The 27421-nt window shown below is 54.3% G+C and overlaps 1 protein-coding gene across 1 annotated transcript; it reads right to left on the bottom strand.

The window, feature by feature from the left end:
- Nucleotides 1-355: 355 nt before the first annotated feature.
- Nucleotides 356-23500, bottom strand: OLFM2 (olfactomedin 2; the record flags this gene model as incomplete). The annotated part of the gene is made up of 6 exons (XM_082299300.1): nt 356-1033; nt 3972-4078; nt 5833-6052; nt 11516-11671; nt 16293-16442; nt 23363-23500. The coding sequence occupies 6 exons, from the start codon at nt 23498-23500 to the stop codon at nt 356-358; spliced, it is 1449 nt and encodes a 482-aa protein (XP_082155426.1).
- Between the last annotated feature and the right edge of the window lie 3921 nt (nt 23501-27421).

The following is a 27421-nucleotide window of genomic DNA, read 5'->3' as shown; positions in this document are numbered from 1 at the left end:
AAAAGGGGAAAAAAGAGAAAAAAAAGGGGAAAAAGAGAGAAAAAAGGGGAAAAAGAGGGGGGAAAAGGGAAAAAAGAGGGAAAAAAGGGAAAAAGAGGAAAAAAAGGGAAAAAAAAGAGAAAAAAGAGGGAAAGAAAAGAAGGAAAAGAAGGAAAACCACAAGGCAAGGTGGGGGCAAAACAAAACCCCTAGGACGGAGGCAGAACTCGAGGGCGGGAATTCCCAGCTCGGCGGGTTCCTCCGGAATTCCGAGGACGCGGCGGCGGCAACGGCGGCAGGGAAGAGGCGGGGGGGGAGGGGAGAGCGTGGAAGCGTAGAAAAAAAACCCCCAAAACCCAGGAATTCTCGCCGGGAATCAGAGCTCTCCGTCGGTGTTGATGACGTGGAAGAGCGTGACGTTGTAGACGACCTGGTGGCCGTTGTTCCAGGTGTAGAGAACCCTCTCGCGCGGGTTGTAGTCCAGCATGGAAATGTGGGAATACTGGTTATGGAAGGGGATGTCGGTGTACTCGTAGCTGGAAGTGTTCGTGTAGTAGGCGAAGTAAATCTTGGCGCCGGCCAGGTGGGAGTTGGTGACGTAGAGGACGCCGCAGATGATGAAGGACTCGCCGGCGCTGCGTTTGGGGTAGCCCGTATCCCAAGAACGCAGCACCTGCAGGCTGTGCGGGTCCAGGCGGCTCACCACGATGTTGCCGGCGTTTTGGTTGGTGGTGTAGACGGCCCAAAGGCCGTTCTCGTCCACCATGAAGTCGATGTCGGAAAAGCCACCCCAGGAATAAGGGAAGGTGTTGTTGTAGCCGGCGCCGGGCAAGCTGCGCTGCACCAGGACGCTGCGGGATCGGAAATGGTAGCGGACGGCGACGTTGCTCTGGAATTTGTTGTAGTATAAGGAGCCGTTGAAGACGACGTGGCCGGTGCCGGCCCAAGGGTGGGGTAGGAGGTGCTGGACGAAGTTTTGGCCGGAGATGAAGTCGGTGAGGCTGCGGAATTCCAGCACGCGGCGGCCTTTGTAGTAACCGTCCATGTACCACACCTGGAGGAGGGAAGGGAAAGGGGGAGGTGGGATCAGAGCGGGGGGGAAATGAGAGGGGAAGTGGGGTTTCGAGGAGGTCAAGGTGGGATGAAAACGCATCTGAGGTGGGTTCGAAAGGGCTTCGAGAAGAGCTTGAATTGCCTTCGAGGTGGGATCAAAAGCACTTTGAGATGGGATCCAAACCCCATCGAAGTGGGATCAAAACCTCCTCAAGGTGGGATCCAAACCCCATCGAAGTGGGATCAAAACCACTTCAAGGTGGGCTCCAAATCCCATCCAAGGTGGGCTTCAAATCCCATCCAAGGTGGGATGAAAACGCATCTGAGGTGGGTTCAAAAGGGCTTCGAGAAGAGCTTGAATTGCCTTCGAGGTGGGATCAAAAGCACTTTGAGATGGGCTCCAAACCCCATCGAAGTGGGATCAAAACCTCCTCAAGGTGGGCTCCAAACCCCATCGAAGTGGGATCAAAACCTCCTCAAGGTGGGATCCAAACCCCATCGAAGTGGGATCAAAACCTCCTCAAGGTGGGCTCCAAATCCCATCCAAGGTGGGCTCCAAACCCCATCGAAGTGGGATCAAAACCTCCTCAAGGTGGGCTCCAAACCCCATCGAAGTGGGATCAAAACCACTTCAAGGTGGGCTCCAAATCCCATCCAAGGTGGGCTTCAAATCCCATCCAAGGTGGGATGAAAACGCATCTGAGGTGGGATCCAAACCTCCCCAAGGTAGGATCAAAACCTCTTTGAGATGGGATCCAAATCCCATCGAGGTGGGATCAAAACCTCCTCAAGGTGGGCTCCAAATCCCATCGAAGTGGGATCAAAACCTCCTCAAGGTGGGCTCCAAACCCCATCGAGGTGGGATCAAAACCTCCTCAAGGTGGGCTCCAAACCCCATCGAAGTGGGATCAAAACCTCCTCAAGGTGGGCTCCAAATCCCATCCAAGGTGGGATGAAAACGCATCTGAGGTGGGATCGAAAGGGCTTCGAGAAGAGCTTGAATTGCCTTCGAGGTGGGATCAAAACCACTTTGAGATGGGATCCAAACCCCATCGAAGTGGGATCAAAACCTCCTCAAGGTGGGATCCAAACCCCATCGAGGTGGGATCCAAACCCCATCGAGGTGGGATCAAAACCTCCTCAAGGTGGGCTTCAAACCCCATCGAGGTGGGATCAAAACCTCCTCAAGGTGGGCTTCAAACCCCATCGAGGTGGGATCAAAACCTCCTCAAGGTGGGATCCAAACCCCATCCAAGGTGGGCTTCAAATCCCATCCAAGGTGGGATGAAAACGCATCTGAGGTGGGATCGAAAGGGCTTCGAGAAGAGCTTGAATTGCCTTCGAGGTGGGATCAAAACCACTTTGAGATGGGATCCAAACCCCATCGAAGTGGGATCAAAACCTCCTCAAGGTGGGCTTCAAATCCCATCCAAGGTGGGATCAAAACCCCTCCAAGGTGGGTTCAAACCCCCTTCAAGAAGAGCTTAAATTCCCTTCAAGGTGGGCTCCAAATCCCCCTTCAAGGTGGGCTCCAAACCCCATCGAGGTGGGATCAAAACCTCTTCAAGAAGAGCCTGAATTCACTTCGAGGTGGGCTCCAAACCCCATCGAGGTGGGATCAAAACCTCCTTCAAGGTGGGCTCCAAACCCCATCGAGGTGGGATGAAAACCCCTCCAAGGTGGGTTCAAACCCCCTTCAAGAAGAGCTTAAATTCCCTTCAAGGTGGGCTCCAAACCGCTTTGAGGTGGGATCAAAACCTCTTCAAGAAGAGCTCAAATTCCCTCAAAGGTGGGATCAAGACCCCCGTCAAGGTGGGCTCCAAACCCCATCGAGGTGGGATCCAAAGCCCCCTTTGAGATGGGTTCAAGATCCCATTGAGATGGGCTCAAAGCCCCATCAAGGTGGCCTCCAAAACCCCTTTGAGATGGGATCAAGATCATCGAGGTGGGCTCAAAACCCCATTGAGATGGAATCAAAGCCCCTTTGAAATGGGATCAAAACCCCATTGAGGTGGGCTCCAAACCCCATTGAGATGGGCTCAAAGCCCCATCAAGGTGGCCTCCAAAACCCCTTTGAGATGGGATCAAAACCCCTTTGAGATGGGATCAAGATCATCGAGGTGGGCTCAAAACCCCATTGAGGTGGGCTCAGAACCTCCTCAAGGTGGGCTCCAAACCCCATTGAGATGGAATCAAAGCCCCTTTGAAATGGGATCAAAACCCCATTGAGGTGGGCTCCAAACCCCCCTGAGATGGGATCAAATCCCCTCCAAACTGGGATCAAATCCCCTCCAAACTGGGATCAAATCCCCTCCAAACTGGGATCAAACCCCACTGAGATGGGATCAAATCCCCTCCAAATTGGGATCAAACCCCACTGAGATGGGATCAAGACCCCTCCAAACTGGGATCAAATCCCCTCCAAACTGGGATCAAACCCCATTGAGATGGGATCAAATCCCCTCCAAACTGGGATCAAATCCCCTCCAAACTGGGATCAAACCCCGTTGAGATGGGATCAATTCCCCTCCAAACTGGGATCAAATCCCCTCCAAACTGGGATCAAACCCCACTGAGATGGGATCAAATCCCCTCCAAACTGGGATCAAATCCCCTCCAAACTGGGATCAAATCCCCTCCAAACTGGGATCAAACCCCATTGAGATGGGATCAAATCCCCTCCAAACTGGGATCAAATCCTCTCCAAACTGGGATCAAACCCCCTCCAAACTGGGATCAAACCCCCTCCAAACTGGGATCAAACCCCTCCACCCCAAAAGCCCCTCATGGAGTCCCATCCGGCTGCCAAATCCATGGATTTTTCAAGGACCGGCGCCCAAAATGTGCCGGGATTGCGCCCAAATCGCCCCAAATCCCCAAATCCTTTGGGACGAGGGAGATTTTTCGGGAAAATCCCCGTTTTTTGGGGCGGCCCTCACCCGGTTGTCGGCGCTGGGCGTCATCGTGTCGGTCATCCAGGATCCGAAGCGCGATCCCGAGGCGCGGACGGTGATGGGATTGCTGACCCCGGTGAGCTTCCCGCAGCCTGGAAAAGCGGGAAAAGGGGGAAAATCGGGAATTTGGGGTCACGGCGGGGTCGGGGATTCGGGGTCGCCTTTGAGTCAGGGAGAGTCGCGGGAATGGGGAAGGGGAATGGGATTGGGAATGGGATTGGGAATGGGACTGGGAGGGGAAATGGGATTGGGAATGGGACTGGGAATGGGACTGGGAGGGGAAATGGGATTTGGGATGGGAAAAGGGATTTTGGGGTGGGAAATGGGATTTTGGGGTGGGAAATGGAATTTTGGGGTGGGAAATGGGATTTTGGGTGGGAAATGGGATTTTGGGGTGGGAAATGGGATTTTGGGGGTTTTGGGGTGGGAAATGGGATTGGGAGGGGAAATGGGATTTGGGGTGGGAAATGGGATTTTGGGGTGGGAAATGGGATTTTGGGGGGGAAAATGGGATTTGGGGAGGAAATGGGATTTTGGGGTGGGAAATGGGATTTTGGGGTGGGAAATGGGATTTTGGGGATTTTGGGGGGATTTTGGGATTTTTAAGGGGGATTTTGGGGGGAATTTTAGGGGTGATTTTGGGGGATTTTGTGGGGTTTTGGGGGGGATTTTAGGGGGGATTTTGTGGGTTTTTCTGGGGGATTTGGGGTGATTTTGGAGAGGTTTTGGGGGGATTTTGTGGGGTTTTTTGGGGGGATTTTAGGGGTGACTTGGGGGATTTTGGCCAGGATTTTCAGGGGGATTTTGGGCAGGATTTGGGGGATTTTGGCCAGGATTTCTGGAGGGATTTCGGGGGGATTTGGGGCAGAGTTTTGGGCGGGATTTTGGAGAGGTTTTGGGGGAATTTTGTGGGTTTTTGGGGGGGAATTTTAGAGGGGATTTTGGGTGGGATTTTTGGGGACTTTTAAGGGGGATTTTGGGGGGATTTAGGGGGGATTTTGGAGGGGGTTTGTGAAGTTTTTTGGGGGCTTTTGAAGGGATTTAGAGATGATTTTGGACAAGATTTTGGAGGAGATTTTGGGGGATTTTTGGGGGGATTTAGGGGACTTTTAAAGGGGATTTAGGGGGGATTTGGGGGCAATTTTGGACAGGATTTTGGAGGGATTTTGTGGGTTTTTGGGGGAATTTTAGGGGTGATTTTGGGGGATTTTGGCTGGGATTTTGGGGGCGATTTTGGAGAGGTTTTGGGGGATCTTGTGGGTTTTTTTGGGGGGATTTTGGGCAGGATTTTGGGCAGGATTTTGGGGGATTTTGGGTGGGACTTTGGGTGGGATTTTGGCCAGGATTTCTGGAGCGATTTTGGGCAGGATTTTGGAGAGGTTTTGGGGGGGTTGTGGGGCTTTTTTTGGGGATTTTAGGGGTGATTTTGGGGGATTTTGGGCGGGATTTTGGGCGGGATTTTGGAGAGAGTTTGGGGAGATTTTGTGGGTTTTTTGGGGCGATTTTGGCCAGGATTTGGGGGCGATTTTGGGCAGGATTTTGGGGGATTTTGGCCAGGATTTCCAGGGCAATTTTGGGCGGGATTTGGGGGGGGATTTTTGGCAGGATTTGGGGGGGATTTTGGCCAGGATTTCCGGGGCGATTTCGACCACGATTTTGGGGGGATTTTGGGGGCGATTTTGGGGTTGTTTGGGGGGGGATTTTGGATGGGATTTTGGAGAGGTTTTGGGTGGGATTTTGTGGGGTTTTTTTGGGGATTTTAGGGGTGATTGGGGGGGATTTTGGGGGCGATTTTGGGGGTTGTTTTGGGGAGGATTTTTAAGGGGATATTTTTTTTTTTCCTCACCCAGCTTCTGCAGGCAGGCGTGGAGCCGCGCCTCGAGCAGCAGCACGCGCTGCTGCAGCTCCTCGTAGTCGTAGGCTCCCATCTCCTCCTGGATGGCCAAGAGGATCCCGGAGAGGTTCCGCACCTCGTCCTTGAGGTGCACGATGAGCCGCGAGTCCGCCTTGTACTGCTCCAGCACCGGCAGCAGCGGCAGCAGCTCCCGCATCTTCTCCTTCAGATCCTGCGGAAAGCGGGAAAAAAAACCTGGGAAAAACGGCCCCAAAAATCCCCGATTCGGCCTTTGGGATCGATGGGGGCGGGATTCCCAATTGGGGTTTTCATTCCTGGGAGCCCCAGGGAAAAACGGCCCCAAAATCCCGGATTTGGCCTTTGGGATCGATGGGGGCGGGATTCCCAATTGGGGTTTTCATTCCTGGGAATTCCCGTTGGGATTTTCATTCCTGGGAGCCCCAAAAGGGATCCTGAGCTCTGGGAATCCCTCTGGGATCTTCAGCTCTGGGAATTCCCATTGGGATTTTCATTCCTGGGAGCCCCAAAAAAGCTCCTGGGAGCCCCAGGGAAAAACGGCCCCAAAATCCCGGATTTGGCCTTTGGGATCGATGGGGGTGGGATTCCCATTGGGGTTTTCATTCCTGGGAGCCCCAAAAGGGTCCTGAGCCCTGAGAATCCCTCTGGGATCTTCAGCTCTGGGAATTCCCATTGGGGTTTTCATTCCTGGGAATTCCCGTTGGGATTTTCATTCCTGGGAGCCCCAAAAGGGATCCTGAGCTCTGGGAATCCCTCTGGGATCTTCAGCTCTGGGAATTCCCATTGGGGTTTTCATTCCTGGGAGCCCCAAAAGGGATCCTGAGCTCTGGGAATCCCGCTGGGAACTTTGGCTCTGGGAATTCCCATTGGGGTTTTCATTCCTGGGAATTCCCATTGGGGTTTTCATTCCTGGGAATTCCCATTGGGATTTTCATTCCTGGGAGCCCCAAAAAAGCTCCTGGGAGCCCCAGGGAAAAACGGCCCCAAAATCCCGGATTTGGCCTTTGGGATCGATGGGGGTGGGATTCCCATTGGGATTTTCATTCCTGGGAGCCCCAAAAGGGATCCTGAGCTCTGGGAATCCCTCTGGGATCTTCAGCTCTGGGAATTCCCGTTGGGATTTTCATTCCTGGGAGCCCCAAAAAAGCTCCTGGGAGCCCCAGGGAAAAACGGCCCCAAAATCCTGGATTCGGCCCTTGGGATCGATGGGGGTGGGATTCCCATTGGGGTTTTCATTCCTGGGAGCCCCAAAAGGGATCCTGAGCTCTGGGAATCCCGCTGGGAACTTTGGCTCTGGGAATTCCCATTGGGGTTTTCATTCCTGGGAATTCCCGTTGGGATTTTCATTCCTGGGAATTCCCATTGGGATTTTCATTCCTGGGAGCCCCAAAAAAGCTCCTGGGAGCCCCAGGGAAAAACGGCCCCAAAATCCCGGATTCGGCCTTTGGGATCGATGGGGGTGGGATTTTGGAGAGGTTTGGGGGGGATTTTGTGGGTTTTTTGGGGGGATTTTAGGGGGGATTTTGGGTGGGATTTTGGGTGGGATTTTGGGGTTGTTTTGGGGGATTGGGTTGTTTTTGGCATTCCGATCTGGGAATTCCCTTTGGGATTTTCATCCCTGGGAATCCCAAAGGGATTTCATCCCTGGAATCCCCAAAAGGGTCCTGAGCCCTGGGAATCCCACAGGGAAAAACGGCCCCAAAATCCCGGATTTGGCTCTTGGGCTCAATGGGGGCGGTCGGGTCTGGGAATTCCCATTGGGATTTTCATCCCTGGGAATTCCCGTTGGGATTTTCATCCCTGGAATCCCCAAAAGGGTCCTGAGCCCTGGGAATCCCACAGGAATTCTCATCCCAGAGACCCCACAGGGATCCCCATCCCTGAAACGCCCTCAGGGGAGAACTGTGGAACGTGGCGGGGATAAATCAGGGGAAAACGGGAATTTTTTGGGATGAGTGGGGTGGAAAGAGGTGGGAATAAATGAGGGGAAAACCAATGGAATGTGGTGGGAATAAATGAGGGGAAAATGCGGGAATATGGCAGGAAAAAATCAGGGGGAAAACTGGGGAATAAATCAGGGGAAAATCCGGGAATGTGGTGGGGAAAAAATGAGGGAAAAATCCTGGAATAAATCTGGGAAAAATCCTGGAATAAATCAGGGAAAAATCCTGGAATGTGGTGGGAATAAATGAAAGAAAAATCCTGGAATGTGGCAGGAAAAGACTCAGGGAAAAATCCTGGAATAAATCAGAGAAAAATCCTGGAATGTGGAGGGAATAAATCAGGGGGAAATCCTGGAATAATTCAGAGGAAAATCCTGGAATGTGGTGGGAATAAATGAGGGAAAAATCCTGGAATGTGGAGGGAAAAAAATCAGAGAAAAATCCTAGAATAAATCAGGGGAAAATCCTGGAATATGGTGGGAAAAAACTCAGGGAAAAATCCTGGAATAAATCAGGGAAAAATCCTGAAATGTGGAGGGAATAAATCAGGAAAAAATTCTGGAATAAATCAGAGGAAAATCCTGGAATAAAGCGGGGGAAAAGGGCGGGAAAAGCGGGGTTTTTTGGGTTCAATAGGACGGGAAAAGCGGGGTTTTTTGGGTTGAATGGGATGGAAAAGGGCGGGAAAAGCGGGGTTTTTTGGGTTCAATGGGATGGAAAAGGGCGGGAAAAGTGGGGTTTTTGGGTTCAATGGGATGGGAAAAGCGGGGTTTTTTGGGTTCAATGGGACGGAAAAGGGCGGGAAAAGCGGGGTTTTTTGGGTTCCATGGGATGAAAAGGGCGGGAAAAGCGGGGTTTTTGGGTTCAATGGGATGGAAAAGGGCGGGAAAAGCGGGGTTTTTGGGTTCAATGGGATGGAAAAGGGCGGGAAAAGCGGGGTTTTGGGGTTCAATGGGATGGAAAAGGGCGGGAAAAGCGGGGTTTTTTGAGTTCAATGGGGCGGGAAAAGCGGGGATTTTTGGGTTCAATGGGACGGGAAAAGCGGAGTTTTTTGGGTTCAATAGGACGGGAAAAGCGGGGTTTTTTGGGTTCCATGGGATGAAAAGGGCGGGAAAAGCGGGGTTTTTTGGGTTCAATGGGATGGAAAAGGGCGGGAAAAGCGGGGTTTTTGGGTTCAATGGGATGGGAAAAGCGGGGTTTTTTGGGTTCAATGGGACGGAAAAGGGCGGGAAAAGCGGGGTTTTTTGGGTTCAATGGGATGGAAAAGGGCGGGAAAAGCGGGGTTTTTGGGTTCAATGGGGCGGGAAAAGCGGGGTTTTTTGGGTTCAATGGGATGAAAAGGGCGGGAAAAGTGGGGTTTTTGGGTTCAATGGGGCGGGAAAAGCAGGGTTTTTTGGGTTCAATGGGGCGGAAAAGGGCGGGAAAAGTGGGGTTTTTTGGGTTCAATGGGACGGGAAAAGGGCGGGAAAAGCGGGGGTTTTGGGTTCAATGGGGTGGGAAAAGCGGAGTTTTTTGGGTTCAATGGGACGGGAAAAGCGGGGTTTTTTGGGTTCCATGGGATGGAAAAGGGCGGGAAAAGCGGGGTTTTGGGGTTCAATGGGACGGGAAAAGCGGGGATTTTTGGGTTCAATGGGGTGGGAAAAGCGGGGATTTTTGGGTTCAATGGTATGGAAAAGGGCGGGAAAAGCGGGGTTTTTTGGGTTCAATGGGACGGAAAAGGGCGGGAAAAGCGGGGATTTTTGGGTTCAATGGGACGGGAAAAGCGGGGTTTTTTGGGTTCAATGGGATGGAAAAGGGCGGGAAAAGCGGGGATTTTGGGTTCAATGGGACGGGAAAAGCGGGGATTTTTGGGTTCCATGGGATGAAAAGGGCGGGAAAAGCGGGGTTTTTGGGTTCAATGGGGCAGAAAAAGCAGGGTTTTTTGGGTTCAATGGGACGGGAAAAGGGCAGGAAAAGCGGGGATTTTTGGGTTCAATGGGATGGGAAAAGCGAGGTTTTTGGGTTCAATGGGGTGGGAAAAGTGGGGTTTTTTGGGTTCAATGGGATGGAAAAGGGCGGGAAAAGCGGGGTTTTTGGGTTAAATGGGACGGGAAAAGCGGGGTTTTTGGGTACAATGGGATGGAAAAGGGCGGGAAAAGCGGGGTTTTTGGGTTCAATGGGATGGAAAAGGGCGGGAAAAGCGGGGATTTTTGGGTTCAATGGGATGGAAAAGGGCGGGAAAAGCGGGGTTTTTGGGTTCAATGGGATGGAAAAGGGCGGGAAAAGCGGGGATTTTTGGGTTCAATGGGATGGAAAAGGGCGGGAAAAGCGGGGTTTTTGGGTTCAATGGGACGGGAAAAGCGGGGTTTTGGGGTTCAATGGGACGGGAAAAGCGGGGATTTTTGGGTTCAATGGGGTGGGAAAAGCGGGGTTTTTTGGGTTCAATGGTATGGAAAAGGGCGGGAAAAGCGGGGTTTTTGGGTTCAATGGGGCGGGAAAAGGGCAGGAAAAGCGGGGTTTTTGGGTTCAATGGGATGGGAAAAGCGGGGTTTTTTGGGTTCAATGGGGCGGAAAAGGGCGGGAAAAGCGGGGATTTTGGGTTCAATAGGACGGGAAAAGGTCGGGAAAAGCGGGGTTTTGGGGTTCAATGGGACGGGAAAAGCGGGGATTTTTGGGTTCAATGGGGCGGGAAAAGCGGGGTTTTTTGGGTTCAATGGGATGGGAAAAGCGGGGATTTTTGGGTTCAATGGGATGGAAAAGGGCGGGAAAAGCGGGGTTTTTGGGTTCAATGGGGTGGGAAAAGTGGGGTTTTTTGGATTGAATGGGACGGAAAAGGGCGGGAAAAGCGGGGTTTTTTGAGTTCAATGGGGCGGGAAAAGCGGGGATTTTTGGGTTCAATGGGACGGGAAAAGCGGAGTTTTTTGGGTTCAATAGGACGGGAAAAGCGGGGTTTTTTGGGTTCCATGGGATGAAAAGGGCGGGAAAAGCGGGGTTTTTGGGTTCAATGGGGTGGAAAAGGGCAGGAAAAGCGGGGTTTTTGGGTTCAATGGGATGGAAAAGGGCGGGAAAAGCGGGGATTTTGGGTTCAATGGGACGGGAAAAGCGGAGTTTTTTGGGTTCAATGGGACGGGAAAAGCGGGGATTTTTGGGTTCAATGGGATGGAAAAGGGCGGGAAAAGCGGGGTTTTTGGGTTCAATGGGATGGGAAAAGCGGGGTTTTTGGGTTCAATGGGACGGGAAAAGCGGAGTTTTTTGGGTTCAATGGGACGGGAAAAGCGGGGTTTTTGGGTTCAATGGGATGGAAAAGGGCGGGAAAAGCGGGGTTTTTGGGTTCAATGGGGCGGGAAAAGCGGGGTTTTTTGGGTTCAATGGGATGAAAAGGGCGGGAAAAGTGGGGTTTTTGGGTTCAATGGGGCGGGAAAAGCAGGGTTTTTTGGGTTCAATGGGGCGGAAAAGGGCGGGAAAAGTGGGGTTTTTTGGGTTCAATGGGACGGGAAAAGGGCGGGAAAAGCGGGGTTTTGGGGTTAAATGGGACGGGAAAAGCGGGGTTTTTTGGGTTCAATGGGATGGAAAAGGGCGGGAAAAGCGGGGTTTTTGGGTTCAATGGGACGGGAAAAGCGGGGTTTTTTGGGTTCAATGGGGCAGGAAAAGCAGGGTTTTTTGGGTTCAATGGGATGGAAAAGGGCGGGAAAAGCGGGGTTTTTGGGATGAAAAGCGGGAATTCTGGCTCCCACCTGGAAGCCGCGGGCGCTCAGGGCCCGCTGGCCCTCAGAGGCCCCGCGCAGGCGCGAGTCCAGGCCCCGCAGCAGCGCCTCGGTGTTGCGCACGTACTGAAGGTCCCGGAAAGTTCGCAGGTCCAGCACCTCCATGGACTGCGAGATGTTCTGCACCTGCAGGGGAACGGCCCTGATTAACGCTGCTAATTAGCCGGATTAATGCCGTTAATTACCCTGATCAACCCTGTTAATTGCCCTGATTAATGCTGTTAATTGCCCTGATTAACGCTGTTAATTACCCTGATTAATGCCGTTAAGTACCCTGATTAACCCTATTAATTGCCCTGATTAATGCTACTAATTACCCTGATTAATGCTGTTAATTACCCTGATTAACGCTGTTAATTGCCCGGATTAATGCTGTTAATTACCCGGATTAATGCTGTTAATTACCCCCATTAACCCCATTAATCACCCTGATTAATGCCGTTAATCGCCCTAATAATGCTGTTGATTACCCTGATTAATGCCGTTAATTGCCCCCATTAGCCCTGTTAATCACCCTGATTAATGCCATTAATCACCCCGATTAAGGACGTTAATTACCCTGATTAATGCCGTTAATTGCCCCAATTAACCCCATTAATCACCCTGAGTAACCCCATTAATTACCTCGATTCACCCTGTTAATTACCCTGATTAACCCCATTAATTACCCTGATTAACCCCGTTAATCACCCAGATTAACCCCATTAATTACCCTGATTAACGCCGTTTATCATCCCAATTAACCCCGTTAATTGCCTCATTTAACCCTGTTAATTGCCCTGATTAATCCCATTAATCACCCCGATCACCCCCGTTAATCGTCCCAATTAATCCCATTAATCACCCCGATTAACCCCATCAATTACCTCGATTAACCCCATTATTCACCCCAATTAACCCGTTAATCATCCTCATTAACCCCATTAATAATCCAAATTAACCCAGTTAATTACTCTGATTAACCCCATTAATCACCCCGATTAACCCCATCAATTACTCCAATTGACCCCATTAATTACCCCAATTAATTCCACTAATAACCCAAATTAACCCCATTAATCACCCCGGCGGTAATTAATGGCATTCCAGTGGTAATTAATGGGGTTATTTGGGGTAATTAATGGGGTTAATGAGCCTGGGAATTCCGGGGGAGGGGGAGGGAGAGCGAATCTTGGGAACTGGGGGGGGAATTCCGGGAGAATCCATCCCATCCCCAAATCCCGCTTTTTTCCCCCAAATCCCACGGGAATCTTTGGGAATCCCACTGGGAATCCTCATTCCTGGGAAATCCCATTGGGATCTTTGGGAATTCCACTGGAAAATTCATCCTGGGAAATCCCACTGGGATCTTTGGCTCTGGAATCCCACTGGGATCCTCATTCCCGGGAAATCCCATTGGAATCTTTGGGAATTCCATTGGGATCTTTGGGAATCCCACCGGGATCTTTGGGAATCCCACTGGGAATCCTCATCTCTGGAATCCCATTGGGATCTTTGGGAATCCCACTGGAAAACTCATCCTGGGAAATCCCATTGGGATTTTTGGGAATTCCACTGGGATCCTCATCCTGGGAAATCCCATTGGGATCTTTGGGAATCCCACTGGGAATCCTCATTCCCAGGAAATCCCATTGGGATTTTTGGGAATTCCATTGGGAATCCTCATTCCCAGGAAATCCCATTGGGATCTTTGGGAATCCCACTGGGATCCTCATCCTGGGAAATCCCATTGGGATCTTTGGGAATCCCATTGGGATCCTCATCTCTGGAATCCCATTGGGATCTTTGGGAATCCCACTGGGAATCCTCATTCCCAGGAAATCCCATTGGGATCTTTGGGAATTCCATTGGGATCTTTGGGAATCCCACTGGAAAATTCATCCTGGGAAATCCCATTGGGATCTTTGGGAATTCCATTGGGATCCTCATCCTGGGAAATCCCATTGGGATCTTTGGGAATCCCATTGGGATCCTCATCCCGGGAAATCCCATTGGGATCTTTGGGAATCCCATTGGGATCTTTGGGAATCCCACTGGAAAACTCATCCTGGGAAATCCCATTGGGATCTTTGGGAATTCCATTGGGATCTTTGGGAATCCCACTGGAAAATTCATCCTGGGAAATCCCACCGGGATCTTCACCAATCCCCCTGGGAATCCTCATTCCCAAAAAACCCCCCCAATTCCCGCCGGGACTCCCCCTCCTCCCGCCAGGAATTAACCCCTCGCTGGCCGTTCCCGACCTTTTCCGTGAGCTGCCGGAGCTGGAGGCTGCGGAGGTCTTTGGGAATCCCACTGGGATCCTCATCCTGGGAAATCCCATTGGGATCTTTGGGAATCCCATTGGGATCTTTGGGAATTCCACTGGAAAATTCATCCTGGGAAATCCCATTGGGATCTTTGGCTCTGGAATCCCACTGGGATCCTCATTCCTGGGAAATCCCATTGGGATCTTTGGGAATCCCATTGGGATCTTTGGGAATTCCATTGGGATCTTTGGGAATTCCATTGGGAATCCTCATTCCCAGGAAATCCCATTGGGATCTTTGGGAATCCCACTGGGATCCTCATCCTGGGAAATCCCATTGGGATCTTTGGGAATCCCACTGGGATCCTCATCTCTGGAATCCCATTGGGATCTTTGGGAATCCCACTGGGAATCCTCATTCCCAGGAAATCCCATTGGGATCTTTGGGAATCCCATTGGGATCCTCATCCTGGGAAATCCCATTGGGATCTTTGGGAATCCCATTGGGATCTTTGGGAATCCCACTGGGAATCCTCATTCCCAGGAAATTCCATTGGGATCTTTGGGAATTCCATTGGGAATCCTCATTCCCAGGAAATCCCATTGGGATCTTTGGGAATCCCACTGGGAATCCTCATCCTGGAAATCCCATTGGGATCATTGGGAATTCCATTGGGAATCCTCATCCCAGGAATTCCATTGGGATCTTTGGGAATCCCACTGGAAAATTCATCCTGGGAAATCCCATTGGGATCTTTGGGAATTCCATTGGGATCTTTGGGAATCCCATTGGGATCCTCATTCCCGGGAAATCCCATTGGGATCTTTGAGAATCCCATTGGGATCTTCACCAATCCCCCTGGGAATCCTCATTCCCAAAAAACCCCCCCAATTCCCGCCGGGACTCCCCCTCCTCCCGCCAGGAATTAACCCCTCGCTGCCCGTTCCCGACCTTTTCCGTGAGCTGCCGGAGCTGGAGGCTGCGGAGATCTTTGGGAATCCCACTGGGATCCTCATCCTGGGAAATCCCATTGGGATCTTTGGAAATCCCACCGGGATCTTTGGGAATCCCACTGGAAAATTCATCCTGGGAAATCCCACCGGGATCTTTGGCTCTGGAATCCCACTGGGATCCTCATTCCCGGGAAATCCCATTGGGATCTTTGGGAATTCCATTGGGATCTTTGGGAATCCCATTGGGATTTTTGGGAATTCCATTGGGATCTTTGGGAATTCCATTGGGAATCCTCATTCCCAGGAAATCCCATTGGGATCTTTGGGAATCCCACTGGGATCCTCATCCTGGGAAATCCCATTGGGATCTTTGGGAATCCCATTGGGATCCTCATCTCTGGAATCCCATTGGGATCTTTGGGAATCCCACTGGGATCCTCATCCTGGGAAATCCCATTGGGATCTTTGGGAATTCCATTGGGATCTTTGGGAATCCCACCGGGATCTTTGGCTCTGGAATCCCACTGGGATCCTCATTCCCGGGAAATCCCATTGGGATCTTTGAGAATCCCATTGGAATCTTCACCAATCCCCCTGGGAATCCTCATTCCCAAAAAACCCCCCCAATTCCCGCCGGGACTCCCCCTCCTCCCGCCAGGAATTAACCCCTCGCTGCCCGTTCCCGACCTTTTCCGTGAGCTGCCGGAGCTGGAGGCTGCGGAGATCTTTGGGAATCCCACTGGGATCCTCATTCCCGGGAAATCCCATTGGGATCTTTGGGAATCCCATTGGGATCTTTGGGAATTCCACTGGAAAATTCATCCTGGGAAATCCCACTGGGATCTTTGGCTCTGGAATCCCACTGGGATCCTCATTCCTGGGAAATCCCATTGGGATCTTTGGGAATTCCATTGGGATCTTTGGGAATCCCACCGGGATCTTTGGGAATCCCACTGGGATCCTCATCCTGGGAAATCCCATTGGGATCTTTGGGAATCCCATTGGGATCCTCATCTCTGGAATCCCATTGGGATCTTTGGGAATTCCATTGGGATCTTTGGGAATCCCACTGGGATCCTCATCCTGGGAAATCCCATTGGGATCTTTGGGAATCCCATTGGGATCCTCATTCCCGGGAAATCCCATTGGGATCTTTGGGAATCCCATTGGGATCCTCATTCCCGGGAAATCCCATTGGGATCTTTGGGAATCCCACTGGGATCCTCATCCTGGGAAATCCCATTGGGATCTTTGGGAATTCCATTGGGAATCCTCATTCCCAGGAAATCCCATTGGGATCTTTATGAATCCCATTGGGATCTTTGGGAATCCCACTGGAAAACTCATCCTGGGAAATCCCATTGGGATCTTTGGGAATCCCATTGGAATCCTCATTCCCGGGAAATCCCATTGGGATCTTTGAGAATCCCACCGGGATCTTCGCCAATCCCCCCGGGAATCCTCATTCCCAAAAAACCCCCCCAATTCCCGCCGGGACTCCCCCTCCTCCCGCCAGGAATTAACCCCTCGCTGCCCGTTCCCGACCTTTTCCGTGAGCTGCCGGAGCTGGAGGCTGCGGAGGTCTCGGGAGCAGGAGCCGCGCACCGGGATCACGGCGGTGCAGAGGCATTTCCCGTCCGGGGCCTGCGCCGAGGTGAAAACCTGCCAGCCCTCGTCGGGGCTCTGGAAAAGCGTCTGCAAAACAGCACGGGGCCCTCAGAATTCCCAAAAAACCCCCAGCCCCATCCCCAATCCCGCCTCCTTCCCATCGCTTTCCGCCCCCGCGCTGCTTTTCCTTCCTTTTCACCTTTTTCCCGCTTTTTTCCCCGCTTTTTTCCCCATTTTTTCCCCATTTTTTCCCCCACTTTCCCTGGTTTTTCCCCCTCTTTCCCCCCACTTTTCCTAATTTTTCCCCATTTTCCCCCCTTTTCCCCCATTTTCCCCATTTTCCTCCCATGTTCCCCCCTTTCCCCCCCATTTTTCCCTTTTTCCCCTCATTTTTCCCAATTTTTCCCCATTTTCCCTGTTTTTTCCCCTTTTCCCCCACTTCTCCTAATTTTTCCCCATTTCCCCCTTTTTCCCCCCCATTTTTCCCAAATTTTCCTGTTCTTTCCCTATTTTTCCTCCTTTCCCCCCATTTCCCCCCCATTTTCCCTCTTTCCCCCCCATTTTTCCCAATTTTCCCCCCATTTTTCCCACTTTTTGCCCATTTTATCCCTATTTTCCCCCCTTTTCCCCTCTTTTCCCCCCATTTTTCCCTCTTTTCTCCCTTTCCCCTCTTTTTCCCCCCATTTTATCCTGTTTTTCCCCCATTTTCCCTCTTTTTTCCCCATTTTTCCCACTTTTTCCCCATTTTATCCTGTTTTTCCCCCCTTTTCCCTCTTTCCCCCCTTTTTTCCTCTTTTTTCCCCATTTTCCCCAATTTTTCCCAATTTTTACCCTCTTTTCCCTCTTTTTTCCCGTTTTTTCCCTATTTTCCCTTCATTTTTCCCAATTTTGCCCATTTCCCTCTTTTTTTCCCAATTTTTTCCCAATTTTTTCCCCTCTTTTTTCCCCATTTTTCCCAACTTTTCCGTGTTTTTTCCCAATTTTCCCCATTTTTTCCCCTCTTTTCCTCTCTTCCCCCTCTTTTTTCCCCATTTTTCCCATTTTTTCCCATTTCCTCCTCATTTCTCCCCCTCTTTTCCCCCCCATTTTCCCCAATTTCCCCCATTTTCCCTCTTTTTCCCCCGATTTTTCCCAATTTTCCCCCCATTTTCCCTCTTTTATCCCGATTTTTCCCACTTTTTGCCCATTTTATCCCTATTTCCCCCCTTTTTTCCCCATTTTTCCCAATTTTCCCGGTTTTCCCCCCTTTTCCCTCTTTTTCCGACTTTTTTTCTATTTTCCCTCTTTTCCCCCATTTTCCTCCTTCCCCTCTTTTTTCCCTCTTTTTTCCCAGTTTTTCCCTATTTTCCCCCTTTTCCCCTCTTTTTTTCCCCATTTTCCCCAATGTTTTCCCCTTTTTTTCCCTCTTTCCCCTCTTTTTTCCCCATTTCCCCCTTTTTTCCCTCTTTTCCCCTGATTTTTTCCCCTCCCCACATCCCAGGAATTTTCCCTCCACATTCCACATTTTTTCCCCAGATTTTCTCCTCCACATTCCCGGGTTTTTCCCGGTTTATTCCCGGATTTTTCCCGGTTCATTCCTGGATTTTTCCCAGTTTATTTTTGGGGAATTTGGGGGAATTTTTGGGGGTGATTTTGGGGAATTTTTTGGGGGGATTTTGGGGAATTTTTGGGGGGATTTTGCAGAATTTTTGGGGGAATTTTGGGGAATTTTGGGGGGGATTTGGGGGAATTTTTGGGGGGGATTTTGCAGAATTTTTGGGGGGATTTTGGGGAATTTTTGGGGGGATTTTGGGGAATTTGGGGGGGGGATTTTGGGGAGGATTTTTGGGGAATTTTTGGGAGGGATTTTACAGAATTTTTGGGGGGATTTTGCTGGATTTTTGGAGGATTTGGGGGAAAGATTTTGGGGAATTTTTGGGGGATTTTGGGGGAATTTGGAGGAAAGATTTTGGGGAATTTTTGGGGGATTTTGGGGGAATTTGGGGGAAAGATTTTGGGGAATTTTTGGGGGATTTTGGGGGAATTTTTGGGGGAGATTTTGGGGATTTTTTGGGGGAATTTTGGGGGAATTTGGGGGGGGGGAAGGAATTTGGGATGTGGGAATGGGGATGGATTTGGGATTTGGGAATGGATTTGGGAGGGACGGATCGGCCCCCCCCCACCCCGCCAGATGACGTCACAGCCGCGCTGACGTCACGAGCCGCGGAAAAAGCCGGAAAACCCCCCAGGATCCCCTCCCCCCCCCCCCCGAAATTCCAGGAGAAACCTCGGGAATGATCCCAAAAAAAAAAAAAACCCCAAAAAGCCCGGGATGGCTCGAGCCCCAAAAGCGCCGTTTTTCCACCCAAAACCTCGGGAAATCCGGGAAGGAAAAATTCCCAGAGGGAAAAAAAAACCCCCGGGAGCGGCCGCAGCCCCTCCCCCACCCCCCCCGGAGCCGCCATCAAGCGTTAATTAGCGAGCGCTAATGAATAATTAATGAGCGCGGCGGCCTGGAGGCGCCGGGAGAGGATTTGGGGAGATTTTGGGGGATTTTTGGGGAGTTTTGGGGAGTTTTGGGGATTTTGGGGGGATTTTTTTGGGGAGGGGAGATTTTGGGGGAATTTTGGAGGATTTTTTGGGGGGTTTTGAGTGGATTTTGGGGGATTTTTGGGTGGGATTTTGGGGGATTTTTTGGGGGGGATTTTGAGGGGATTTTGGGGGGATTTGAGGGGATTTTGGGGGGATTTTTGGGTGGGATTTTGGGGGATTTTTGGGGGATTTTTTGGGGGATTTTGGGAGATTTGGGGAGGAATTTTTTGGGGGTTTGGGGGAATTTTTGGGGGGGGAAAGGAATTTGGGAACGGATGTGGGAATGGGGGGACGGATTTGGGATTCAGGGATTTGGGGATGGATTTGGGATTTGGGGATGGATGGGATGCAGGAACACGGGGATTTGGGATTCAGGGATGGGTTTGGGATCTGGGATTTAGGGATTCGGGGATGGATGGATTTGGGATGTGGGGATTTGGGATTCAGGGGTGGATTTGGGATTTGGAATTCAGGATTTGGAATTTGGGATTTGGGATTCAGGGATGGATTTGGGATTCAGGATTTGGAATTTGGGATTTGGGATTCAGGGATGGATTTGGGATTCAGGATTTGGAATTTGGGATTTGGGATTCAGGGATGGATTTGGGATTCAGGGATGATTGGGGACTCAGGGATTTGGGATTCAGGATTTGGGATTTGGGATTCAGGATGCAGGGATGGATTTGGGATTCGGGATTCAGGGATGGATTTGGGACTTTGGGATTTGGGATTCAGGATTTGGGATTTGGGATTCAGGGATGGATTTGGGACTCAGGGATTTGGGATTCAGGGATGGATTTGGGACTCGGGGATTCGGGATTCGGGATGCAGGGATGGATTTGGGACTCTGGGATTTGGGATTCGGGATTCAGGGATGGATTTGGGACTCTGGGATTTGGGATTCAGGGATTTGGGGATGGATTTGGGATTTGGGGATGGATGGGATGCAGGAACACGGGGATTTGGGATTCAGGGATGGGTTTGGGATCTGGGATTTAGGGATTCGGGGATGGATGGATTTGGGATGTGGGGATTTGGGATTCAGGGGTGGATTTGGGATTGGGAATTCAGGATTTGGAATTTGGGATTTGGGATTCAGGGATGGATTTGGGATTCAGGATTTGGAATTTGGGATTTGGGATTCAGGGATGGATTTGGGATTCAGGGATGATTGGGGACTCAGGGATTTGGGATTCAGGATTTGGGATTTGGGATTCAGGGATGATTGGGGACTCAGGGATTTGGGATTTGGGATTCAGGATGCAGGGATGGATTTGGGATTCGGGATTCAGGGATGGATTTGGGACTTTGGGATTTGGGATTCAGGATTTGGGATTTGGGATTCAGGGATGGATTTGGGACTCAGGGATTTGGGATTTGGGATTTGGGATTTGGGATTCAGGATTTGGGATTCAGGATTCAGGGATGGATTTGGGACTCTGGGATTTGGGACTCAGGGATTTGGGACTCAGGGATGGATTCGGGATTCGGGATGCAGGGATGGATTTGGGACTCAGGGATTTGGGATTTGGGATTCAGGGATGGATTCGGGATTCGGGATGCAGGCACAGCCTCAGGAATCTCGGGAAGGCCCTCGGCCTTCGGCACCGGGACGGGATCGGGGCCTCCCGGGAAAAGCCTCTCCCGGCCCCAAAGCCGGAGCAGGGCCCCGAAATCCCGGGATTCCCCCAGCCCAGAGACCCCAAACCCCGGGGGAGGGGAGCGGTCGGACCCCCGCCCCGATCCCGCTTTTTTGGGGGGCGGGGACCCCAATTTCTGCCCCTAAATCCCGAATTTCTGCCCCCAAATCCCAAATTTTTCCCCTAAATCCCAATTTCTGCCCCTAAATCCCAAATTTCTGCCCCCAAATCCCAATTTTTTCCCCTAAATCCCAATTTCTGTGCCCAAATCCCAATTTTTTCCCCCAAATCCCAAATTTCTGCCCCCAAATCCCAATTTCTGCCCCTAAATCCCAAATTTCTGCCCCCAAATCCCAAATTTCTGCCCCCAAATCCCAATTTCTGCCCCCAAATCCCAAATTTCTGCCCCCAAATCCCAATTTCTGCCCCCAAATCCCAAATTTCTGCCCCCAAATCCCAAATTTTTTTCCCAAGGGAAAACCCCCCCCAAACTCCGGGATTTTTGGGGTGAATCCCGTGGGTTTTGGGGCTCCCACGATCCCGGTTTTTATTCCAGCGGCCGCTTCCCGGTGATTAATGAGGGCCGAGGGTGGTTAATTAGGAGCTAATTAACGCTAATTTCCCCGCGGCGATGATTGACAGCTGGGAAGCCGGGAATGCATCCCAAAAAAAGGTCCCTGAAATTCCCCAAAAATCCCAGAAAAGCCGCCAAAGGAAAAATCCCAAAACTCCCCCCAAAAATGCCCCCAAATTCCCCAAAATCCCCTCAAAACTCCCCAAAAATATAAAAAATCCCCCCAAAATCCCCGAAAATTCCCCAAAATCCCACCAAAAAGCCCCCAAAAAATCTTCAAAATCCCTAAAAAATCCTCAAAAATCCCCAAAAAGCCCCAAAAAAAGCCCCAAAAAATCTCCCAAAAGCCCCCCAAAATTCCCCTAATCCCCAAAATCCCCAAAACACCCCAAAAAAATCTCAAAAATACCCCAAAATTACCAAAAATCCCCCAAAATCCCCCAAAAAAGCCCCCCACAATCCCCCCAAATTCCCCCAGAAGCCCCCCAAATCTCCCAAAATTCCCCCAAAATGCCCCAAAATTCCCAAAAAAACCCCAAAAAGCCCCAAAAATCCCCCCCCAAAAAAACCCAAAATTCCCCCAAATGCCCCGAAAAGCCCCAAAAATCCACCAAAAAAATCCCGAAAAATCCCAAAAGGTCCCAAACCCCCCCGGAATGAGGCGGGGTTGGGACCCCCCCCCCCCAATTCCAGTCGGGATTTATCGCGATAACGGCGGGGGGGGGGAGGGGAGGTTTATCCAAATCCATCCCAAAATTCCCAAATTCCCGCCTCTATCCAACCCCCCCCCCCCCCCAGCCCCAAAACCGGGATTTTTCCCCCCAAAATCCAGCCCCGTTCCCACCGGGAGTTCCCAGCGGGAATTTTGGGGAGGGGAGGGAGGGAGGGGGGGGGGTCTCTCCCCTCCCCCCACCCCCCCAAAATTCCTTCCCAAAAATTTGGATTTTCCAGAGGGAAAAAAAAATCCGGGATCGGGACCCCCCCAGAAAGGGGGGGGGGGGAGGGGGGATTTTGGGGGGATCCCAAAATTCCAGGGGGGCTCCTGCTGGGAATTCCCGGGGGGGGGTCCTGGGGAGTTTTTGGGGGGGAGGGGGGGTCCCCAAAATTTGGGAGTCTCCAGGAAGATGCGGAGGGGGGGGCCGGGGGTGATGGGGGGGGGGGGTCCCCAAAATTTGGGGGGCGCCGGGGGGGTCCCGAGGAGCCGGGAAGGAGCCGGGGGGGTCCCGGGGGGGGGTCCCCAAAATTCGGGGGTGCCCAGGAGGATGCGGGGAGGTCCTGGGGGTAACAGAGGGGGGGGTCCCCAAAAAATCGGGAAGGTCCGGGGGGGTCCCGGGGGTGACAGAGAGAGGGGGGGTCCCCAAAATTTGGGGGTCTCGAGGAGGACGCGGGGGGGTCCAGGAGGGAGAATTTGGGGGGGGTCCCAAAATCTGGGGGTCCCCAGGAGGACGCGGGGGGGTCCAGGAGGGAGAATTTGGGGGGGGTCCCCAAAATCTGGGGGTCTCCAGGAGGATGCGGGGGGGGGATCCAGGAGGGAGAATTTGGGGGGGGTCCCCAAAATTCGGGGGTCTCCAGGAGGATGCGGGGGGGGGATCCAGGAGGGAGAATTTGGGGGGGGTCCACAAAATTTGGGGGTGCCCAGGAGGACGCGGGGAGGTCCAGGAGGGAGAATTTGGGGGGGGGTCCCCAAAATTCGGGGGTGCCCAGGAGGACGCGGGGGGGTCCAGGAGGGAGAATTTGGGGGGGGTCCCCAAAATCTGGGGGTGCCCAGGAGGATGCGGGGGGGGGGGGATCCAGGAGGGAGAATTTGGGGGGGGTCCCCAAAATTTGGGGGTCTCCAGGAGGATGCGGGGGGGTCCCGGGGGTAACAGAGGGGGGGTCCCCAAAATTCGGGAGTGCCCAGGAGGATGCGGGGGGGGCTCCCGGTGAGGAGAATTTTGGGGAGGAGGAGGAGGGGGGGGGGGGGAGGGGGATTCCCGGGAACAGCAGAGGGGGGGAGGGGCGGCAGAGGCGGGGGGGGGGTCCCGGAGGTGACACCGGGGAGGGGGGGGAGGGGATGAGGGGGGGTCCCCACCTCTCTGCCCCCCCTCCCCCTCCCCCCCTCTGCCGCATCCCAGCACCGCAACCTCCGGCAGCCCCGAAATGGCTGCGAATCGCCCCAAAAGCGAGCGCTGGCGGGGCGGGGACCCCTCCGCCGGTACCGGGGAGGGGGGGGGGTCACTCACGATCTTCTCGGAGGTGCCGGCGCGGGACACGGCGGTGCCGTTGAGCCCCACGAGCGACGGCAGCGTCTGGGACATCCAGTTGGTGACCATGGCCATGGTGCTGAGCACGGCCCCGATCTTCAGCAGCGGCACCGTCATCGTCACGGCCGCCACCGCCGCCGCCGCCGCCGCCACCGCCCCGCGCCCATCACACCCCCCCCGCAGCCCGGGGGTGGCACCGCCGGTGGCGGCAGCGGCACCCGGGACCGGCCCTCGGTGCTGGATGTGGTCCCCCCCCCCCCCACTCTCGCGCTGCTGCTTCTTCCTCCTCCTCCTCCTCTCCGCCTCCGCCTCCGCCTCCCGCGCGGTTTTAACGGGCACCGGCAGCCGCGGGGGGCACCGGGAGCCGGGACGGGCACGATCGGAGCCGCCCCCGGTTGCCGCCAGCCCGCCCCCGGCCTTTTAACGGGGAGCGGGGGAGTCCCCGCGACTCCCCCGGGGGTGGCACCGGGAGCAGGGGGTTGGAACCGGGAGTGGCACCGGGAGCTGGGGGAGGCACCGGGGGAGGCACCGGGAGCCGGAGGAGGCACCGGGAGCAGGAGGTGGCACCGGGGGAGGCACCGGGAGCCGGGGAGGGCACCGGGGGAGGCACCGGGAGCCGGAGGAGGCACCGGAGGAGGCACCGGGAGCCGGGAGTGGCACCGGGAGCCGGAGGAGGCACCGGAGGAGGCACCGGGAGCCGGGGGAGGCACCGGGAGCCGGAGGAGGCACCGGAGGAGGCACCGGGAGCCGGGAGTGGCACCGGGAGCCGGGGGAGGCACCGGGAGCAGGAGGTGGCACCGGGAGTGGCACCGGGAGCCGGGAGAGGCACCGGGAGCAGGAGGTGGCACCGGGAGCCGGGGAGGGCACCGGGGGAGGCACCGGGAGCCGGAGGAGGCACCGGGGGAGGCACCGGGAGCCGGGAGTGGCACCGGGGGAGGCACCGGGAGCCGGGGGAGGCACCGGGAGCCAGAGGTGGCACCGGGAGTGGCACCGGGAGTGGCACCGGGAGCCGGGAGTGACACCGGGAGTGGCACCGGGAGTGGCACCGGGAGCCGGGAGTGACACCGGGAGTGGCACCGGGAGCCGGGAGTGACACCGGGAGTGACACCGGGAGCGGCACCGGGAGCCGGAGGTGGCACCGGGAGTGGCACCGGGAGCCGCTCGGAGCCGCCCCCGCTGCTTTGGGAGCCCCCCCGCAGCCCCGGGGGTGTCCCCGGTGCCGGGCCCGGGCCCGCTCGGAGCCCCCCCCGCTCCCAAACGGGGCCCGGCGGTGACGTCGCTGCCGCTGGCCCGGGGCCAGCCCCGAACGGCCCCGAAGCGGGGCGGGACCGGCAGCGGCACCGGGGCGGGTTTGGGGCGGGTTTGGGGCGGGTTTAGGCTGGGATTAGTGATGGGCGGGTTTAGGGCGGGTTTGGGGCGGGTTTGGGGCGGGTTTGGGGCGGGTTTAGGGCGGGTTTAGGGAGGGTTTAGGGCGGGTTTAGACTGGGATTAGTGATGGGCGGGTTTAGGGCGGGGTTAGGGCGGGGTTAGGGCGGGGTTAGGGCGGGTTTAGGGTGGGTTTAGGGCGGGATTAGGGTGGGTTTAGGGCGGGTTTAGGATGGGTTTAGGGCGGGTTTAGGGCGGGTTTAGGGCGGGTTTAGGGCGGGTTGGGGCTGGGTTTGGGGCGGGTTTAGGGCGGGTTTAGGGCGGGTTTAGGGCGGGATTAGGGCGGGTTTAGGGCGGGATTAGGGCGGGTTTAGGGCGGGTTTGGGGCGGGTTTAGGGCTGGGATTAGTGATGGGTGGGTTTAGGGCGGGTTTAGGGAGGGTTGGGGCTGGGTTTAGGGCCGGATTAGGATGGGTTTAGGGCGGGATTAGGATGGGTTTAGGATGGGTTTAGGGCGGGTTTAGGGCGGGTTTAGGGCGGGCGCGGGGCGGGCGCGGGGCAGCGCCAGAAGAGCCGGGGCGGGCTGGGCTGGGCGGGGTAGCGGGACCCCCGGAGACCCCCGGGAGCCCAAATTTAGGGGAGCAGAACCCCAAAGCCCAAATCAGGACCCCCAAAACCCCCAAATTGAGGGGTCAGAACCCCCAAAAATCCCAAATTGAGGGGTCAGAACCCCCCAAAAATCCCAAATTGAGGGGTCAGAACCCCCAAAACCCCCTGAGACCCCCAAAATCTTCCCAAAACCCGCCCAGTTTGGGGGGATTTTGGGGTTTTTGGGGGGCTCCTGTCCCCCAGTTCATCCCAGTCTCCCCCAGTTCAAACTGGGAGTGGCTGGGGGGTCCCCAGTTTATCCCAGTCTCCCCCAGTTCAAACTGGGAATGCCTGGGGGTTCCCCAGTGTCCCCCAGTTCAAACTGGAAGTGCCTGGGGGGGTTCCCAGTTCATCCCAGTGCCCCCCAGTTCATCCCAGTTTATCCCAGTGTCCCCCAGTTCAAACTGGGAGTGTCTGGGGCGATCCCCAGTTCATCCCAGTTTATCCCAGTCTCCCCCAGTTCAAACTGGGAGTGCCTAGGGGGGGTCCCCAGTTCATCCCAGTGCCCCCCAGTTCAAACTGGGAGTTCCCGGGGGGGTCCCCAGTGTCCCCCCAGTTCATCCCAGTCTCCCCCAGTGTCCCCCCAGTTCATCCCAGTGCCCCCCAGTTCAAACTGGGAGTGCCTGGGGGGGTCCCCAGTTCATCCCAGTGCCCCCCCAGTTCATCCCAGTGCCCCCCTCCCTCTCCCCTCCCCCCCCCCGCGCTGTCCCCGCGTCCCCTCCCCCACGGCCCCACCCAGCGCCATTCCCGCAATTCCCGAAATTCCCCAAATCCTCCCCAAAATTCCCCCCCGCCCCTCCCCCCACCGCCTCCAGAAACACCCCCAAAATCCCCAAAATTCCCCCCAAAATCCCAAAAAATTCCCCAAAATTCCCAAAAAATTCCCAAAAATCCCCCAAGCCCCCCCCCCCTTACCTGCCTGGCGCAGAGGAGGAAGAGGAGGAGGAGGCGGGGGGGGAGGAAGCGCATCCTGACCCCCCCCGAAACCCCCCAAAAACCGCCCCAAAATCCCCCAAATCCCCCCCAAAAACCCCCCCGGGACCCCTCCCCTCCCCCCTCCCCCCCCCGCAGCCTCCGCGCAGCCGCAGCCGCGGAGCCGCCGCCTCCCAAAAAACCCCAAATCCCGGGAATTGGGGGGAGGGGAGGGCGGGAGTGGGGATTTGGGGGGAATTTGGGGGATTTGGGGGGGATTTGGGGGGGATTTTGGGAGATTGGGAGAATTTGGGGGGGGTTGGGGGGATTTTGGGGCGTTCTGGGGGGGTTTTGAGGGGATTTGGGGGGATTTGGGAGAATTTTGGGGGGATTTGGGAGAATTTTGGGGAGTTCTGGGGGGGTTTTGAGGGGATTTGGGGGGTTTTGGGAGAATTTTGGGGGGATTTTGAGGGGTTCTGGGGGGGTTTGGGGGGATTTGGGGGGGGTTTTGAGGGGATTGGGAGAATTTGGGGGGGTTTGGGGGGGTTTTGGGGGAATTTGGGAGAATTTTGGGGAGTTCTGGGGGGGTTTTGAGGGGATTGGGGGAGTTTTGGGAGAATTTTGGGGGGATTTGGGAGAATTTTGGGGAGTTCTGGGGGGGTTTTGAGGGGATTTGGGAGAATTTTGGGGGGATTTGGGAGAATTTTGGGGAGTTCTGGGGGGGTTTTGAGGGGATTTGGGAGAATTTTGGGGGGATTTTGGGGAGTTCTAGGGGGGTTTGAGGGGATTTGGGGGGTTTGGGGAGAATTTTGGGGGGATTTTGAGGGGTTCTGGGGGGGGTTGGGGAGATTTGGGGGGGTTTTGAGGGGATTTGGGGGGTTTTGGGAGAATTTTGGGGGGATTTGGGAGAATTTTGGGGGATTTTGAGGGGTTCTGGGGGGGTTTTGAGGGGATTTGGGGGGTTTTGGGAGAATTTTGGGGGGATTTTGAGGGGTTCTGGGGGGTTTGGGGGGATTTTGGGGGGGATTTTGGGGGTTTTGAGGAGATTGGGAGAATTTGGGGGGGTTTGGGGGGATTTGGGGGCGTTCTGGGGGGGGTTGAGGGGATTTGGGGG

Source organism: Coloeus monedula, assembly GCF_965178545.1.
Source record: "Coloeus monedula genome assembly, chromosome: 31".
Classification (NCBI taxonomy): Eukaryota; Metazoa; Chordata; class Aves; order Passeriformes; family Corvidae; genus Coloeus; species Coloeus monedula.
The sequence above is the reverse complement of the archived record's forward strand: the minus strand, read 5'-3'. Positions and strand labels throughout refer to the sequence as shown.